Genomic DNA, 19,168 nt, shown 5'->3' on the forward strand with positions numbered 1-19,168 from the left:
CCGGAGGTAGGGCATTGTTGCAAAGATTTAGATATAATATTATTTTTAGCTATAGTTTATATTGGAAATATTAAGTTATTAGTAATTAAGTTAGATTGATCCATACTAAATACTGAAAATGTGCGAGTTTATTAAACCGCAAAACTGTCTAAAATTGTACAAACCGCACCATATAAGGCCTTCACGTATACCCTTTACGAATGGTTTAGTGGTTGACGTGTCAACGACCACTAACCACGAACACCATCCCGGTGTTTAGTGGTGGATAGTGGTCGTGGTGAATTGTTGTGCATACCACAGATCACCACCTCCAATTAAATTATTTATTTCTCTATCACTCTCTATCTCTCTAACTTTTTCTACCTCTCTCTACAATAAAAAAAATATATTTTTTATTTAAAAATTAAAAAATAAGAGGTATATAGTGGTGGGTATCTCATAAGTTTAGAGCATTGAATATGACACTCACCTCACACGCCACATCACCAATGATGTTATAACACCAATTGAGAAAATGGTTTTCATTTTATAACAAGATGTAACACCAACTTTCCATGTTATATATATATATATATATATATATATATATATATATATATATATATATATATATATATATATATATATATATATATTCGAGTTTGTTTTTTGTTTTTTTCACACTTTTTTGTTGTCCTTTTATTTTAAAATTAATAAAAGAAATACATTTTTATAAAATATAATATTTAAAAAACAAAAAAGACATAATATTTAAAAACTAAAATATTACAATAAAAAAAGACATAATTTCAAAAGATAACAATTTTTTCCAAGTCCTAATTAACCCAAATAACATTTAAATTAAACCTAAAACCATAACATTTACTACTAATCCTAATTAACATAAATACTTCTTCCTAATTTAATCATTCATTGCTTGTAGCACCGGTAGATCTTCAGGCCCAAACCCTCATCGCTAGTTCAAAGAATTGACAACCGATGTGTCATTAGTTCTCTCTTTTTTGCTCCTGCTTCTCCTATGCTTGTCTTTCTAGGAACTCTAAGTGACGATGTTTCAAGTCATTTTTATACTTTTATTAATAAATTGTGCTCATCGAATTTCGCTCTCATTTCCGCCGCATCTTTTGCTTTCGCCTCAACCTCCTCCGCATGCCTTGCAGCGTGCCTCGTTTTGTCGCGTCCGACAATCGTCGCAGTGGGGATATCTCCTCGATATCATCCGAGATGTCATCTGGGTCGGCGTTTAGGTCGATGTGAGTCTGTGCGTTCGACACGTCTACCGCGCTTGAATTGCGAGACCTTTTGGATTGAACCTCCGACGATGTAGGAGTTTTATTCCACTTTGGATCCGTTCTCAACAACTCTCATGATTTCTCAAACTCGAAAACATGTCCCATTTCAACCCGATATTGTTCTTTTGCAGATTTGAACAAATCGAAGGCGTTGGTTTCGCTTTGCTGTTGCGCCTTAAGCCGATTGTAAATACCGTTGAATTTGTTGCACCGCTTAGTTATTTGACTCAATTTGCTGCTTAACATGTGGTTTTTTCTTCAACATAGCGTGAGATTTTTCGCACTCCCCACCCACAATAAACACCTTTCTTCATTCCATTTCCACAGAATTCGTCTTTTGAAGTAGTACACCATGCCGCCATCAAAGCATATTCCTCCTCTGGTGTCCACCATTGTGGAACGTCTGCATTTTCCGTTTCAACCACTATTGATTTCCTTTCGTTTTTCCTTTCCCTTTCCCTTTCCTACTACCTCCCGCTTCCATTTCAACCGATGGTTGTGTTGGAGGAAGTGGTTGTTTGTTGCATCGAAGCAAAAGTAGGGAAAAGATTCTGGTGTCCACCATTGTGGAACGTCTGCATTTTCCGTTTCAACCACTATTGATTTCCTTTCGTTTTTCCTTTCCCTTTCCCTTTCCTACTACCTCCCGCTTCCATTTCAACCGATGGTTGTGTTGGAGGAAGTGGTTGTTTGTTGCATCGAAGCAAAAGTAGGGAAAAGATTTTGCTGTAAATTTGGGTTTTGACCAAATAGATTTTGTTGAAGGTACGATGAGTTGGGAAATTGCAGTAGTGGTGAAGCGGGATTGAAAGCGGTGCCTTGGTATTTGATTTAGGTGATCATTGAGAGGATAAAAGGTTGAAATAATTTTCGTAACTCGCAAATTCGAGAGAAGAGTTTTGTTTTTGGTTTTGTGTTTGGGTTTGATGATGGGGGGGGGGGGGGGGGGGGTTGGGTTTTGCTCAATTTTTTTTTTTGAGAAAAAATATAAAATATAGAGATAACGAGAGAAAACTTAAAATGTTTATTTATATAAAAGATAAAAGAGTATTCTTTTATATTTAAAATTTGACTATTGCAAACGGTCCATTACACCAACGTCTCTTTTTTCAATCGGTGGTAACTGGCACAAGATTCACCATAATGAGAAGCAACGAGAAGGGGAGGGGGGGGGGTGTTCCCCGTTACAACGCTGTTATGGCGTGTGCACGTCACCCATAACGAGCAATTCCTGACCCATACCGCATCGTCTTAGTCGTTGGATGTGGTGATGAGGTGATACCGAACACTATAGTGGTTAGTGGTGGGTATAACGGATGACATAATGTAGTATCAGACTCTTGCTTTGTGGTTTATGGTTCCCAAAAATTCAAATCGGCGCAGTTTGTGGTGTTAACTCTAAACCACACCGCAAGCACCCCTACATTTTATTATAAATAATTGTTAACATTAACTTTTTATGTTATAGTAAACGTAACAATATCAGAGGTTATAATATAGTGTTCATAGATATTAATTATTAATTTATCGTAATGTTTCATTATTGTTATTTGTTTAACTAAACTTATTCATTTTATAAAATAATATATTAGCAACTGTGAAACGTAAATGTGTAATTTTTTTTTTCTGGAACCGGGTGCGTGTGTAGTTTAATTATTATGCTTTTGCACTATAGTTACGACCAATACCAATATATGATAACAGTGGCGGAGGTTTTGAGGTTTCTTATTCCGGTATATATATTTTAATTTAATTTAATTATGAAACTGGATTTTTTGATATGTGTCTTAAAACGTATATAAGAATCATTAATTATAAAAAATATTATTATAATTAAATGTGATAAATATTAATTATGTGTAATATTATTATAATTAAATGTAAAATACATTAATTAAAAAGAATATTATTTATAATTAATATCTATCATATTTAATTATGGTAATATTCCTCATAATTAATACTTTTTATAGGACACATATTAGAAAATCTCATGAAAATATCTTCAAAATGACTAATTAGGCCCTCTTGTTTTAAGCGGTCTTTGAGCTTATGGTATATGTATACCCTATTACCATTAAATTTAATTATTAACAATTACCAGAATTTCCGAAAATCACTGGAAAAAAGTCAAATCTAATTTTGTTCGGTTAGGAAACTAAGGCTGACCTTTCTTTTTCACTTAACCTACTTAATCTATAAAAAAACTAATCCCTATCTAATAAAAGAATAGTTTTATTTTACTTTTGACATGTGTCATTTTATTAGGCTTTAAAATTAATGTATATTTTATTCTTCTTTTGTCATGTGTCACCATATTATATCTCTTAATTAATGCATGTCATTTGTAAACCTATTGATTCTCCATTTCAAATTTAAAATTTAGAATTTCTCACTCTAATTATATTAAATTAATAACATTAGAATAAAAATTAAAATAAACTTAATATTAATACAAATTATAAAGTGATATAATTTCACATATTTATTTAAATCAATGATTAAAATTTATTTAGCTAAAAAAGTCTCTTAAATAATAATTTATTTAAAACAAAAAATTAAATATGAAAGTTTAAACAAAAATTTATTTCAATTAAAAATTTTAGATTTAAAATTTAAAATTTAAAAGGAAACATATTAAATATTATATGAGTAATAATATGGTAAATTATTGGTTATTTTCAATTAAGGTAATTATTAAACGAGGTGTAAATATGATATGTTAATTAAGAAAAGATAAAAAAAATAAGAAAATGACAAATGGAAAAAAACATTTAATCAAGTATACCAAAAAATGACATGTGTCCAAGTTAATGAGAGAGTGACATGTGGCAAAATTATTTTCATTTATTAGGAGGATAACATTAGAATAAAAATTAAAATAAACTTAATATTAATACAAATTATAAAGTGATATAATTTCACATATTTATTTAAATCAATGACTAAAATTTATTTAACTAAAAAAATCTCTTACTTAATAATTTATTTAAAATAACTGATTAATAATTTTTAGTTTTTATTTTAAAAATTTAATTAATTGTAACCGTGGTTCCCACAGGTTATAAACTAGTAATATATATATATATATATATATATATATATATATATATATACACACACACATATATATATATATATATATATATATATATATATATATATATATATATATATACTTGTTTCTTTTTTATTTAATATTAAAAAAACCACCTAATAAATTAAATCGGGGAGTAGGAGGGTTTATAAGCTCTGACGTGTATATATATATATATATATATATATATATATATATATATACTTGTTTCTTTTTTATTTAATATTAAAAAAACCACCTAATAAATTAAATCGGGGAGTAGGAGGGTTTATAAGCTCTGACGTGTATTTTTCCACAATTGCCCTTACCTCTTCCAAATAAAACACGTTCCAATAAAATCTGATTTCCCTCAACGCATGGAATCCCTACTATCTCTCTAACGTTCATCCTGTTCTTCCTCCCCAAAACGTGTCATCGTTTCAAATATTATATATTGGGAGCTAATTTTTCCAAGGAGATTTTTTATACTTCCACTTAATATTTTATTTATAGACTATTATACCCTTTAGTTCATTTAATTATTTAATTAATGTATGAATAATTAATATAAGAAGCTGATAATATGAGATCTCAAATATCTTTACGTGAATTATAATCTCTAACTTATATACTCAATTTCTTTTTCCAAAAATACATACACGACGCACAATCAAGCATTGGAAATTCACAGTTGGCATAGCGGCTACTTCCGTTCATCTTTCAATCGGTAACCTTCAAAATCTCTGTTATTAGCCACTAAATTTTTTATAAATAGTCAATATTCAATTTGTATCATCGTCATTGGGTTAGGAAGATTAATAGTCTACGTATCACAAAAAGGGGAATATAAAAGTCATTGTGGATCACATGCTAGTGGCGATCCTAAGAAATTTACTTTGAATAATTACATGCCTCAAGCCCTCAACAACAAATATTAAATTTTGAATACTTAATTTTTCTTGAATAAAAAGCTTTTTAATTAAGCATCTCAACAACAGCACATTCATGTAAAAAGACATAGGTATGGATTTTTTCATTAGTAACAGTAATTATTCAATTGTTCAATTTTTATTTTTAAATGTGAAGTTTAGATGAAAAAAATGAGCAAGACTTTGACTTTCTTACCTTAAAAGAGAATTATTCAATTGTTTAATGAAGCTATATTTTATACTTTTGATTATATTAACACCATATGATAACTTCACGTTTAAACTTGAATGGGTTATCATTATGTTAAAACTTGAATTGATTATGATTCAAAATTAAAAATTGAATTGATTATGATTCAAAATGTGTTAAAATTGATTTTGATTATGTTAACCTTTTGATTTAAACTTGAATGTGGTGTTTGATTGTGTTGAAATTGATTAAACATAGAGAATGAATTCATCAAGTTCTACGGTACAAAGTGAAAAACTCTATTTAGCTAACTCCAAATTTGAATCGTATGATGAATTACTAAAGAGTGTAAGAGATTTTTATTATGCTAAAGGATATGGAGTATCTATTCGAGATTCAAGTAAAGATAAATATGTCACATTACAATGTGATCGAGGCGGTTCCTATCGAGATAGAATGTGTATTGGAGATAAAAGGAAGAAGTACACTGATCTCGTTTGATTAACTGCTCCTTCCACATTGTAGGTAAAAAAGGAGATGATGGTGTTTGGGTACTTAAAGCAAAAAACTTGACTCGCAACCATGAACCATCTACTGATATCTCTGGGTATCCATCATTTCGTCGATTATCACCGAATGATGTACAAAGTGTAAAAAACATGACGCTTTCTGGCATACCCTTAAGGCAAACTCTTTCTTCTTTGAGTCAAGGAAACCCAAACCTTCCAGCAGTCTCTCAAACTATATACAATTTGAAGGCGAAAATCCGCAAGGAAAGCTTGGGCAATCGATCAATGGTTAATGCTTTATTTGAAGAGTTTGAAAAAGAGGGTTTTATCTATGATATTTTACATAACTCAATAGAGCATATAACCCATTTGTTTATTGCACATCCTTTGTCAATTAAATTGGCAAAATCTTTCTCTAATATCTTTATAATGGATTGTACATATAAAACCAACAAATATAACATGCCTCTCCTTGACATCATTGGGGTTTCATGTTTTAATACATCTTTTTATTCTGGGTTTGTATTTCTTGAGAGGGAGGATGAAGATAGTTATATTTGGGCATTAAGTGTGTTTAAGAAGACTCTTGAAAACCGTGAACCCTCTGTGATTATGTCTGACAGAGAGTTGGAATTAATGAATGCCATAAATATGGTATTTCCAAACACAACAAACCTTTTGTGTATTTGGCATATTGAAAAGAATGTGTTGGCAAATTGCAAGAAGCGTTTTGCACATACAGAAGACTTTAATTTATTTATGTCAGGTTGGAATAATGTAGCATATTCAACAACTATAACTATTTTTTAGCATAACTGGGGTGAATTTGAGTTGGTTTATTCAGCAAAAGAAAGTTGTAATTGAGTACATAAAAAACACATGGTTGCCTTTGAAGGAAAAGTTTGTTAGTGCATGGACATATATTTACATTTTGGTAACCGATCATCATCAAGGGCTGAAAGTGCTCATGCCAAACTGAAACAATATTTACAAGTATCTACAGGTGGCTTTCAAGATGTTACAGAAATGATTTGCCTTGCAATCAAATATGAATTCAATGAGATTAAAGTGAAACTCGCGAGTGAGAGAATCCAAGTTCTTCATAATTGCGATGCACCTGTTTTTAGAGAGCTTTTGTGTCGTGTATCTCATTTTGCATTAAAGGAGATACATATGCAATATGAAAAAATAAATACAGGTAATATTAACAAAACTTATAGTTTTACATTTGCACAACATTTTTTTACATTAACCTTTATTATGTTTGGTTTTAGGTACAATGACTCCTTGTACTGGTTATTTTATGGCAACCATGGCTCCTCCTTGTGCTCACAAGATAAAACATTTAGAAGGAATGACACTTTCATTGGATCTTGTTCATCCACAGTGGAGGATTGATACGTTACGTTTGAATTCAAAAGATAATTTACATAATGATGGAGCCAAGGAATTTGATGAGTTGCTTAGTGAGTTGTCTTCAAGATACCAAATGTGGCCTCAAAGTAAGAAATAATTTGCTAATTCTATGATTATTAAACTTTTGGCTGAATCTGATACGTTATTTGAGCCTATTATTCGTCGACCAAAGGGTAGACCTCCAAAATCAAAAAAGAAAAGAGGAATAAATTCTACCGCACGTGACCCTTCAATATTTGAATTTGTGGAATCATCACAAATACAAAAAGCCTCAAGTTCTACCCATGTCTTTCAAATGAAAAATGAAGTGTCAAATAATATTAATGATATAAGTCGTGAAAACAACTTAGGGGTCGTTTGATAGCGTATCTAACTGGGTCCAAAGAGGGACTGGGTCCGTAAAATATCAATTGGCATGTTTGATAGGGATAGGACTCAGACCAACATGTGGACTTGGTCCAATAAAAACATAGGACTCGGTCCTTGATTTCAACTTGATGGACCGAGAAACACATAAGGAAAAAAAAAACGCTGCTGCTGCTAATTGACAATTCATCGCTGCTGCCCTATCGATCCAAAAAAAATCGTTGCTGCCCCCGTTAACCTCTGATCGACGCAGCCTCTTGTTTCCCTTATCGATCAAAAGCCTTGCAACAATCGCCATCCAGAGCAACAGTCCGTGATCAAATACAACACATAACAGGTTTGTTTTTAATCTTTTAACGTTGCTTTTCTGTATTCATAGTGAGGGACAAAACTGTCCAGAACTTGAAAAAAAAATCTGCATGTTATTTCTGTCAATACCCCATAATCAGGGGCAAAATAGTCCAGAACTGTCCATATATTTTTGTGGTATTCTATCTTCTTAAAGTTGTCAACGAAACTCACAGTCAACCTATGTGAATGTCAAGTTTTCATGAAATCTTGAAGATGTGTGACTTTCATCTTTTTTAATTATATCATTTGGTAGTGAAAACCTTGCATCTAAGAGTTATGGGTTCCATTTTAAACCTGACAATTCATCTTTAATTGATTGAACAAACATGTTTCTTTTTCTTGCTGTACCCTACTCTATGCCAAAAATTATGTCATTAATGTTAGTATAAGCAAATTATTGTCTTTATAGAGTAAAAAGTTAAGAATGAATATTGTAAGCAATCTTTAGTGATTAATATATATATGACTGTGATGGTTGAAAGAAGTTGCATTTAATCCGACTTCTGGATTTCCATTCCCTCTACCAGGTTTGTCATTTTTTTATAAGTTTTATTATCTATATTATTAATATGATTAATTTGTCACCTATTTACAGATAAATATTACCTTTGTGATGCCGCATACACCAACACCCGTGGATTTATGGCTCCTTACCACAATACTAGGTATTGGTTAGCTGATTTTTAAAGAAACAAAGCTTTAACTAAGGAAGAAAGGTTCAATCATGCTCATGCACAACTTAGAAATTTCATTGAGCGTGCTTATGGTGTATTGAAAACGAGATTTCCAATTTTAAAACGTATGACTCCTTATCCTTTTCCAGTGCAAAGAGACATAGTCATTGTCTGTGTCGCGGTCCATAATTTTATAAAGAAATACGATATTCAAGATGACCTATTTACGAACTTTGAACAAAACACTATTTTTACTCCTAATGTGGGAGGTGGAGGAAGTGAGGGCCAAAACATACAAGACATGGAATGGGGTTCGGAAGCCGTTGAGTATATGACTACTTTGCGTGACCAGATTGCTAATCAGTTACTTTCAAATGGTTCACGTTAAATGATATATTTTTTTTTATTATGTATGACAATGTGTATTTGGGTTTTGTATTACACTTCGTATTTGGATTTTTAATTATGTATGTTTAATTTGGATTTTATGTGATAATTTTTATTTGTATAATTATTTTATCCAGCACAAAAGAACAACATAAGGATAATATGGTCATTTTAATCATTCAGCACAATCAGTCAGATAAATAATCAAACAGCATAAATTCAGTCAGATGTGGACTCAGTAAGCATTTCTAACCCAATTAGCTCCTAACTCAGTCAGCTCTAACCCAATCAGCAACTATCAAACGACCTCTTACTTGATTTAAATGCATATCCAATTTTTTCAAGTGATGATATGTCATTAGAGTAGTTTTAAATATTGGATATGCATTAGTTTGAATATTTTTGTTGGACTAATTTTCTTGTGATTTAATATTTATTAGTTTGAGGTTGTCTTTTTTTTTTTTTTTTCTTTTTTTTGAATGGAAATAGATGGCCAAAGACTATACTATTTAGTTAATTCATACCAAGATACCACTTTAACTAGTCTATATAATATTTGTAAAATGTTGATTCTTTTTTTTTTTTATTTGTAATTACAAATATTTAAAGAAATTATTCCAAGAGCTGTTTGAAAAAATCAAAGCTTTTGACTTTAGAAACTATCATATTAATAGGAAACTAATTTTTTTTGCCGTATATAGCTTGGAAAGATTTTTCTCTATCTTCATTATCTTAAATCTTAAATTAAAAATAAAATAAATTAAAGGGTATAATAGTCTATATATAAAATATTAAGTGGAAGTATCAAAAACCTCCTTGGAAAAATCAGCTCCCTTATATATTTCATGCCAGTCTTCTATTTTATCGTACCAAAAATTTTCAATTTGATGTTCTTCCGTCTTTCTGTTGCAGCCCCTCCAAAAAAGTCAATCTTGCATTCTTCCTCTCGTCAAACAGGTATCCGTCATCTCTTAATGAATTTTTGGATCAATTTTTCATCTGTGTATGTAAATATGATATGCTACTAAATATAATTAGAAAGAAGGTGTATTCGGTAGTCCATCTCTCTTTCTCTGTTTCTTTCTCACTAGTCATAAATAATTAAGTGGCTGTGAATATATCTATCGAAAGATATGAAACAGACTCAATAAAAGCTGCAAAAGACAACTTTAACTTTATTGAATAAACAATTTTCTTTTGTTATTTGTTAATTGTTATTCTTCTAAAATGTAAATGAAAAAGACAACTAAAAATCTAAAATAATCAAAGATCAAAGATTCATATATAACTATAACTAGAAGGAGCGCTACAGATGACTTTATCCAATAAGCTTGAAAAATGTGGTAATATACGATTAAGCCATTAAAATATGAGACAAAAATTTTAAATAAAACATTAAAAATATACTTTTATACACAAAAATACAATTGGAAAAATACATGAGAACTTGAAAGTAAGCCATTTTCATATTATCTATGTCAATAAGGTGTCATCGATTAAAAACCAACCTACTTCTGCATAGATGAAGTTGAATTTACGAAAGAACAACACAACTTAGACTCTACTTTAGTCAATATTTAGTTACATTAGAGGAGAGTTTCTTTTTATGGTTGTTTAGGGTATATGAAATCTTGATTTTGGCCTTCTTTATTCATTTTTACAAGAACAGGGGTTAGAGTTGCCACTTTGCCCAAACATAGAAAACTTAGATTAATTCACAATTGATCTCCGTATATTAAGGTAACAAATTCATGTTTATATGAATTCTTTTACATGCTTATTACCATTTTGCCTACTTGTCGACCTTCTATTCTACTTTAATGTAAAAAAAAAATCATTGGATAGTCAGATAATCATATATAGAGTGCTGAATAAGCCTAAACCCAATGTTTAATCAACTTTTCTATTGTTTTAAACCTAAACCCAATATTGAATCAATGAGCATATTCCCATGGACAATTACAAAGTTAACTACAATAGGTATACATGGTATAAAAGTTGTATAAGGATAATAGAGGATGATGGATCAATCACAACATAATGCTTTTTTTTGGCTTGATTCTTGATCATTTAATCACGACTTGCATGTTACTAAACATATTTATGGTTTACATTATACAACTAATACAAATATGAATACATAGCTATACATGAGCACCTATTTAGATTACAAGATTCATGAAAGTGAAAGCACAACAACAAATCCCACATAAATTTTAAATAACTTACAAATTCAATTTTCTACACTTATTTAAAGGGGATCATATAACAACTAAAAATATCCACATAACCCTTGAAAATAACACGAGTAAAACGTAAATGTCATCTACTAATCAATGTTAAGATAGATTTGAAGTTACACAAATCCAAAAAACAAAAATGAAAAACTATTTTACCTTTGGAAAAAACAAAAGTGAAAAGGTATTTTACCTTTGGGTCGTATTTGCTTATGCTTGGAAGTAATCTTCAAATTTCCAAGTTGAGCTCTTCCCTTTCCATCCTTAAACGAAAAAAATAAATAAAAAACCAGTCATCAATAAAAACCTACAACCTTATATTTATTAGGGATAATGACTTGAAAGGGTAATGAACTTTTGATTTTGTCACATTTAGTCACTAAACTTTTTTTCGTTATCTATTTGTCATTGAACTATTGAAACTGTTCACATTTCGTTATCTATTTCGTTATCACCTTGCTCGCCGTTTTGTGCTTCAGCCCAACTCCACTTAACTTTCTCTTCAAATATGACATCTCGGCTCACCATTATCTTATTCTCTTTAGGGTTGAACAATCTATAAGCCTTACTACCTGGTTCGACCCCTAGATACACCACCTGGATACTTCGATCACTTAGCTTGGTTAATTGATTTGATGGCTTCTTCATGTGTGCAAGGCAACCAAACACTTTGACATGGTGAAACGTTGGTTTTTTCCCTTTCCACCCTTCATACGGTGTCATATCTTTTACACCTTTCGTTGGCATTCGATTTAGAACATACACTGCGTGACGAACAGCCTCCCCCCACAATCTTTCTTGCACACTCATAGTCTTCAAGAATGATCTCGTGGCTTCAAGAACGGTCTGATTTCGACGCTCAACTACACCGTTTTTCTGGGGCGAATACGGTGCAGTTAATTGCCTTTTGATGCCTTCTTTGCTGCAAAATTCTGAGAAAACTTGGGAGGTGAACTCCCCTCCCCGATCTGTCCTGAGTACCTTCACCTTGTATGGACTCTCATTTTCAACCTGAGCTTTAAACTTCTTGAAGGTTGCAAAGGCTTCGTCTTTTGATTTTAGTATATGTACCCACATGTATCTGCTAAAATCATCGACCATTAGCATGAAGTATCTGTTACCTGCCAAAGTTTGTGGTGTTATTGGACCACAAAGATCAACGTGAATTAGCTCGAGAGGTTTACTTGCTCGCCACATTGCTTATTTTGGGAATGGTTGTCTGACTTGTTTCGTGACCAAACACCCATCGCAAACTTGTGTCGGGTGTTTTATCCTTGGCACACCTTCTACTAATCCTTTCTCAACCATTGATTCCATAACTCGAAAGTTTACGTGCCCCAACCTCGCATGCCATAGCCAAGCCTCGTCATCAATACTAGTTGCTATAAAAATCGGTTGTGAAGTTTTGAGGGTGATCTTGTACAACCGGTTCTTGGACCGTTGTACCTTCATTATCAATCTTCCACGTACATCATGTACTTGTAGATATTGATGCAACATCTCAATCTTGTATCCTTCTTCTGTTATCTGCCCTAGACTCAGGATGTTACAATGCAAAGCTGGAATGAAATATACATCTGGTACAAGTATTTGATCACCATTCTTGCACTTAAACAAGATTGTCCCTTTTCCTTCAATCTTCACTTTAGAACCATCACCAAAACGCACCTGTCCGGTCACCTGCTCATCGAGTTTAGCAAAGAAACTTCTCATGCCAGTCATATGATTACTGGCACCATTATCCAAATACCAAAGGTCTTCACCACTGCTCTTCTGTCCCGGGAACACCTTGTCTTCATTTAGTAACACCATGTTGTTTGACTCTTCCCCAAGGATACTCAACAGAAGTGCTTCTGGTTCATCATCACGATTTTGAGTTTGAGTCAAGTTTACTTCATCTTTTCTTTCCTTTGGAGCTTTGCATTCTGATGCATAGTGACCATATTCTTCACAGTTGTAACACTTTATATGACTTTTACCCCTTCCTTTTTGATGATTATTGTGTGAGTCATGAAACTTTGTAAAGATTCCACGACCACCTCTGCCTCGTGCGCTTCCTCTACCTCGTCCACCACTTCGACCACTTCTGTCATGATGTGATGTTCCGCGTCCCTTACCACTCGAGAAGGAACCCCCTTTGAAGCCTTTTGATTGTTTTGACCTTCTGATCGGGTGAACAACAAACTTCCTTCCCCGGTTGTATTATTGCTTCGAAGTTTCAGCCGATCCTCATAGGCCTTGAGCCTTCCTACAGCTTCCTCGAATGACATGTCATCCACATCTGAATATTGTTCAATGGATGCTACCAGTTACAGGTAGTTATCTGGGACGGAGTTAAGTAGTTTTCTTACGAGCACACTATCTTCAAGGGTTGTGCCAAGACTGTTGTGCTTCGAGATCATTGCACCTAACTTTCCCGTGAACTCATTTATAGACTCCCCGTCTTTCATCCGTAAGGCCTCGAACTCACTCTTGAGAGTGTGCAATCTTGCTTTCTGAACTCTATTAGCCCCGAGAAACCTTGTTTTTAAAGAATCCCACATTTCCTTTGATGTCTTCTTCTTTGCTACCTATAACAAGATGTCTTTCGGTATTGTTTGGAAAAGATAAGCTCGATCCGACTTGTTCTTTTTCTCATCCACAGCTTCTCCCCCTGCTGGTTCAATGGATTCCCATACTCCCTGGGCATCCATTATAGCTTCCATTTTGATCGCCCACGTGGTGTAGTTCGTGGGAGTCAACATAGGACATTGAAATGGCACTCCACAATTCTCTCTTGTAACAAGTTGGCTAGATGACGACATGGATTCGTAGCGGATGTATTTGGGCATGAACTGAAAGCTCTGATACTAAGTGTTGGTGATCAAGCTAGAAATGATCACAATAAAAAGTGCACAGGTCTGAAACAGAGGCAAGAATGTACACATAAAATTTGCTGAATTCTTCTTTATTTTGACACACTCTAAACAAACTACAAACTGATTGCAATTTATAGACTCTATCACATTAAAACCTGAATTAAAAGTGCTTTTAAAACTACCGAACTATAACTGAAAACTTTAACTACCAGTTTAACCACAATGTGGTAACCGATTATTCTCTTTATTGCATTAAACTCAAATTCAAATCAGAATTAACTCCAATACATAGCACACCAATTTGTGAAAACATTCCGCAAGAACATTGTACATTGTGATCGCTCGCATTGAATGATACCTAAATCAATAATTATGACCGGTGATTTTCTTTGAATATATACTAACAATTGCAAAAGGTTACCTGTAATTCCGCATTTTCACCTATTTTGTTGTTCTAAAAAACAATAGTGCATATGTGTCAATTATAATATTTCGACACTGACTTTTGGAAAAACAACGTGTAAGCTTTCTTAATATTTTGGACCATCAAGAATATATCCGTAGTGTAAATCTTAGATGCATGTTGTTCAATTTGTAAAGGATCTATCACAAAAATCATCTTGGGGTTAGTATTGTTTGATTTGACATCTAGTTTCAGTTGTTCATGTCGTTGCTTTGATATGGCTGTATCAAAATTTAACATGAAATTAACTAGCAAATTTTTGTTGTTGACAAATCCATTAAAGAAAGAGTTTGGGCTTTCCGAACGGGATGTTGTCTTCATCATTCTGCACATTGGAATATGTCGAAAGTATGCTGATATCCAATAATATCTTATGTTGTACATGTCATCTAACCATTTGTTATTTCTCAAACCAAACTCATCCAACATAATACTCCACCGTCATATAAATTCATGCAAATCTATGTATGTATTCCAAACAAGCTTGTGAATTCGACTCTTGAATGTATCATTCTTCACAGTGTCACTTGAAACCTGTAATATTATGTAAAATGTTAGCATACTAGAGAAATTTAATTGTATAATAATGAACTTATTTTTACATAACGTACGATATTACGATCACTGATTTGAATATTTAAAAACTTCTATATAGACTCAATGATTTACAAAGGCCCATCAATAGAAAATCAGATGTCAAGTTGTCCATCAGTAGAAAAAGACTTGTCATCAAATAATATGCAGTGAAGTTCAAGCCCTATTAAACTTTATGAATATGATTTTGAAATTCCTAGCAATCATGTTACTATTTAACCCAATATGTATTTGAATGCGCAAGCCTAAGTCGACTCATATTTGTATTATTACTTATACAAAATTAACAAAAAAGTATTAAGATGTGACTATCAATATATCGATAAAAACTAATAAAAAAATATCATATATGGAAAGACTTTTAAAGCCACATTTCGGTCTTCAATTTATCTTAAACTAAAGAAATTATACAGTTACATAATACATAACTTACCTTATTTTGAGGTTTGGTCATGATATGCCATATACATAACATAATCAATGTTTTGATGTGGGCACAAGTAGATATTGCCTAAGTTAAGGTGGGATCTTGATCGGTAATTATTACGTTTGGCGGTTTGCCATGTGCCTCTACAAAACACTTAAGAAGTGATATGTAGGATTCAACCTTTTCGTCCGAAAATAGTGCGACACCGATAGTCACAATTTTTTGGTGATTGTTTATGGCAGTACATGGGACAGATCATCTTGTAGATGCGTTAAATATATATATATATATATATATATATATATATATATATATATATATATATATATATATATATATATATATATATATAAACTAGTTACTGGATGATTACTTTATATTAATTACTACGTGTAAATTAAAGTTTACATGTTGGTTCGGTATGTTGCATCAATTGAGATCACATCATAGAACTTGGAGTAGTATTCTTTCGATGTTTCATCTGCACAAATTTCAACAATCAATGCTTTCCCCCTCATTTTGTAGTTACAATAGAAGTTAGGATATATATATATATATATATATATATATATATATATATATATATATATATATATATATATATATATATATATATATATCTTCTACGTCAAGTAACCAACAATACACTGTGCATATCTTCGATAAGTTATTCATTGTGAAAGCTGCAATACTGAATATTAGAACAACAAAAGCTCACAAATTGAAGGCAACTATGGTTTGAGGTTATGGTAATCTTAAGTGTGAAATATAACAATTTCTGGAGAGATTACACAAGTATAATGGGACCAATAGGTAAACTTACATTTACATGTAGTAATTAATAGAAGTTACAATAGAAGTTAGGATATATATCTCTTCTATGTAACAAGTAACCAACAATACACTGTGCATATCTTCGGTAAGTTATTCATTGTGAAAGCTGCAATACTGAATATTAGAACAACAAAAGCTCACAAATTGAAGGCAACTATGGTTTGAGGTTATGGTAATCTTAAGTGTGAAATATAACAATTTCTGGAGAGATTACACAAGTATAATGGGACCAATAGGTAAACTTACATTTACATGTAGTAATTAATAGAAGTTACAATAGAAGTTAGGATATATATCTCTTCTATGTAACAAGTAACCAACAATACACTGTGCATATCTTCGATAAGTTATTCATTGTGAAAGCTGCAATACTGAATATTGGAACAACAAAAGCTCACAAATTGAAGGCAACTATGGTTCGAGGTTATGGTAATCTTAAGTGTGAAATATAAGAATTTCTGGAGAGATTAAACAAGTATAGTGGGACCAATATGTAGACTTACGTTTACATGTAGTAATTAATATAAAGTGATCATCCAATAAGTAGTTTGAAAACATATATATTTAATGCAGGTACAAGATGATCTTTGTCCCATCTATTGCTTTAAACAATCACAAAAAAATTGTGACAATCGGTGCCGCACTATTGTCTGACGAAAAGGTTGAATCCTACATATGGCTGCTTAAGTCTTTTGTAGAAGCACATGGGAAACCGCCAAACTTAATACTTACTGATCAGGATCCCGCCTTAACTCGGGGAATATCTATAGTTATGCCCACATCAAAACATCGATTATGTATATGACATATCATGACCAAACTGCAAAATAAGGTAAGCTACGCATTATGTAAATGCGTAATTTCTTTAGTTAAGGATAAATTGGAGATCCTAAATGTATCGATATATTGATAGACACGTCTCAACACCTTTTTCTGTTTATTATGTATAAGTAATCATACAAATCTGGGTTGACTTAGGCTTGCGTATTCAAATAGATATTGGGTTAAAGTTTAAATTGAAAAATATTAGTAATATGATTGCTAGGAATTTCAAAATCATATTCATAAAGTTTAATAGGGCTTGAAATTTACTGCATATTATTTGATGACAAGTCTTTTTTCTGTTGATGGACAACTTGACGTCTGATTTTCTATTAACAGACATTTGTAAATCTTTGGGTCTATGTAGAATTAGTTTTTAAATATCCAAATTAGTGATCATAATATCGTACATTATGTAAAAATAAATTATGATTATACAATGATGCATTCAAGAGTCGAATCCACACATGAATTTATATGACGATGGAGTATTATGTTGGATGAGTTTGGTTTGAGAAATAATGAATGGTTAGATGGCATGTACAACATAAGATATTATTGGATACCGTCCTACTTTCGACATATTCCAATGTGCGGTTTGATGAAGACAACATCCCATTCGGAAAGCTCAAACTCTTTCTTTATTGGATTTGTCAACAACAATAAATTGCTTGTTAATTTCATGTTAAACTTTTGATGCAACCATATCAGAGCAACGACATGAACAACAAAAACTAGATATCAAATTGAACAATACCAACCCCAAGATGATTTATGTGATAGACCCATTACAAATTTAACAACCTGCATTTAAAATTTACAATGGGGGGTATTCTTGAAGGTCCAAAAAGCATTAAGAAAGCTTACACATTGTATTTCCAAAAGTCAGTGTCGAAATACTATAATTGGCACATATGCACTATAGTTTTTTAGAACAACAAAAAAGGTGAAAAGACTGAATTCCAGGTAACCCTTTGCAAATGTTAGTAGATATTTAAAAAAATCACTGATCATAATTGTTGGTTTAGGTATCATTCAATGTGAGCGATCATAATTTACAATGTTCTTGCGGGATGTTTACACAATTTGGTGTGCTATGTTGTCATGGTTTGAAGGTCTTCATCGATAATGACATTCGCAAGATTCCGAAAATGTATATTCTACCAAGATGGCGAAAAAATATCATAGCAGTGGAGTAACACACCTTGGGAAAACCTTGGGGATTATGCAAGACTGATACATCCGAGATTATAAAAGAAACATCTGGTGTTGCGAAATCATGAATCAATACAGTTGCGCGTGACAAAGATAAATTGCAATACCTCGTTGGAAATTTGAATGCATTAAGAATAGAGTGTGAGAAACAATGCCCAATCAAGCCAAATAAGAATGAAATTCATAATATAAATGAAAATGTAATCAGGTTGAAATTAACCAAAAAGGTTGACCTGGAGGTTCCAAAAGGAATTAGAAATAATGAAGGTGGGAAAAGGACACAAATGATCAGTGCGGCATGGAAGGCAAAAGGCAAAGATGAGGGCACTTAAACCAAAAAGGTTTTGCACTTGTTGTGGTGTGTATGTTCCCCATGATATGAGAACTTGTCCTAATAACAAAACCAAAAAATTGCAACCACACAAAACGTTTGTCCGATACCTTTAAGACTTCATATTTAGTTGTTGGAATATGTGTTCCTATGTTAATGTTATTTTTATTTCATATATATTTTGGTTTGGAAGTTTG

At 32.1% G+C, this 19,168-nt stretch overlaps 1 protein-coding gene across 1 annotated transcript; it reads left to right on the plus strand.

Moving 5' to 3' along the window:
• The first annotated feature begins 5,863 nt into the window (after window positions 1–5,863).
• On the plus strand, window positions 5,864–7,509 carry LOC145050943 (protein FAR1-RELATED SEQUENCE 5-like). The gene is made up of 4 exons (XM_078999109.1): window positions 5,864–5,969; window positions 6,013–6,762; window positions 7,000–7,194; window positions 7,271–7,509. The coding sequence occupies exons 1-4, from the start codon at window positions 5,864–5,866 to the stop codon at window positions 7,507–7,509; spliced, it is 1,290 nt and encodes a 429-aa protein (XP_078855235.1).
• Window positions 7,510–19,168: the final 11,659 nt, after the last annotated feature.

This window comes from Lactuca serriola, chromosome 5 (assembly GCF_051521515.1).
Source record: "Lactuca serriola cultivar US96UC23 chromosome 5, Lser_US96UC23_V15, whole genome shotgun sequence".
Classification (NCBI taxonomy): Eukaryota; Viridiplantae; Streptophyta; class Magnoliopsida; order Asterales; family Asteraceae; genus Lactuca; species Lactuca serriola.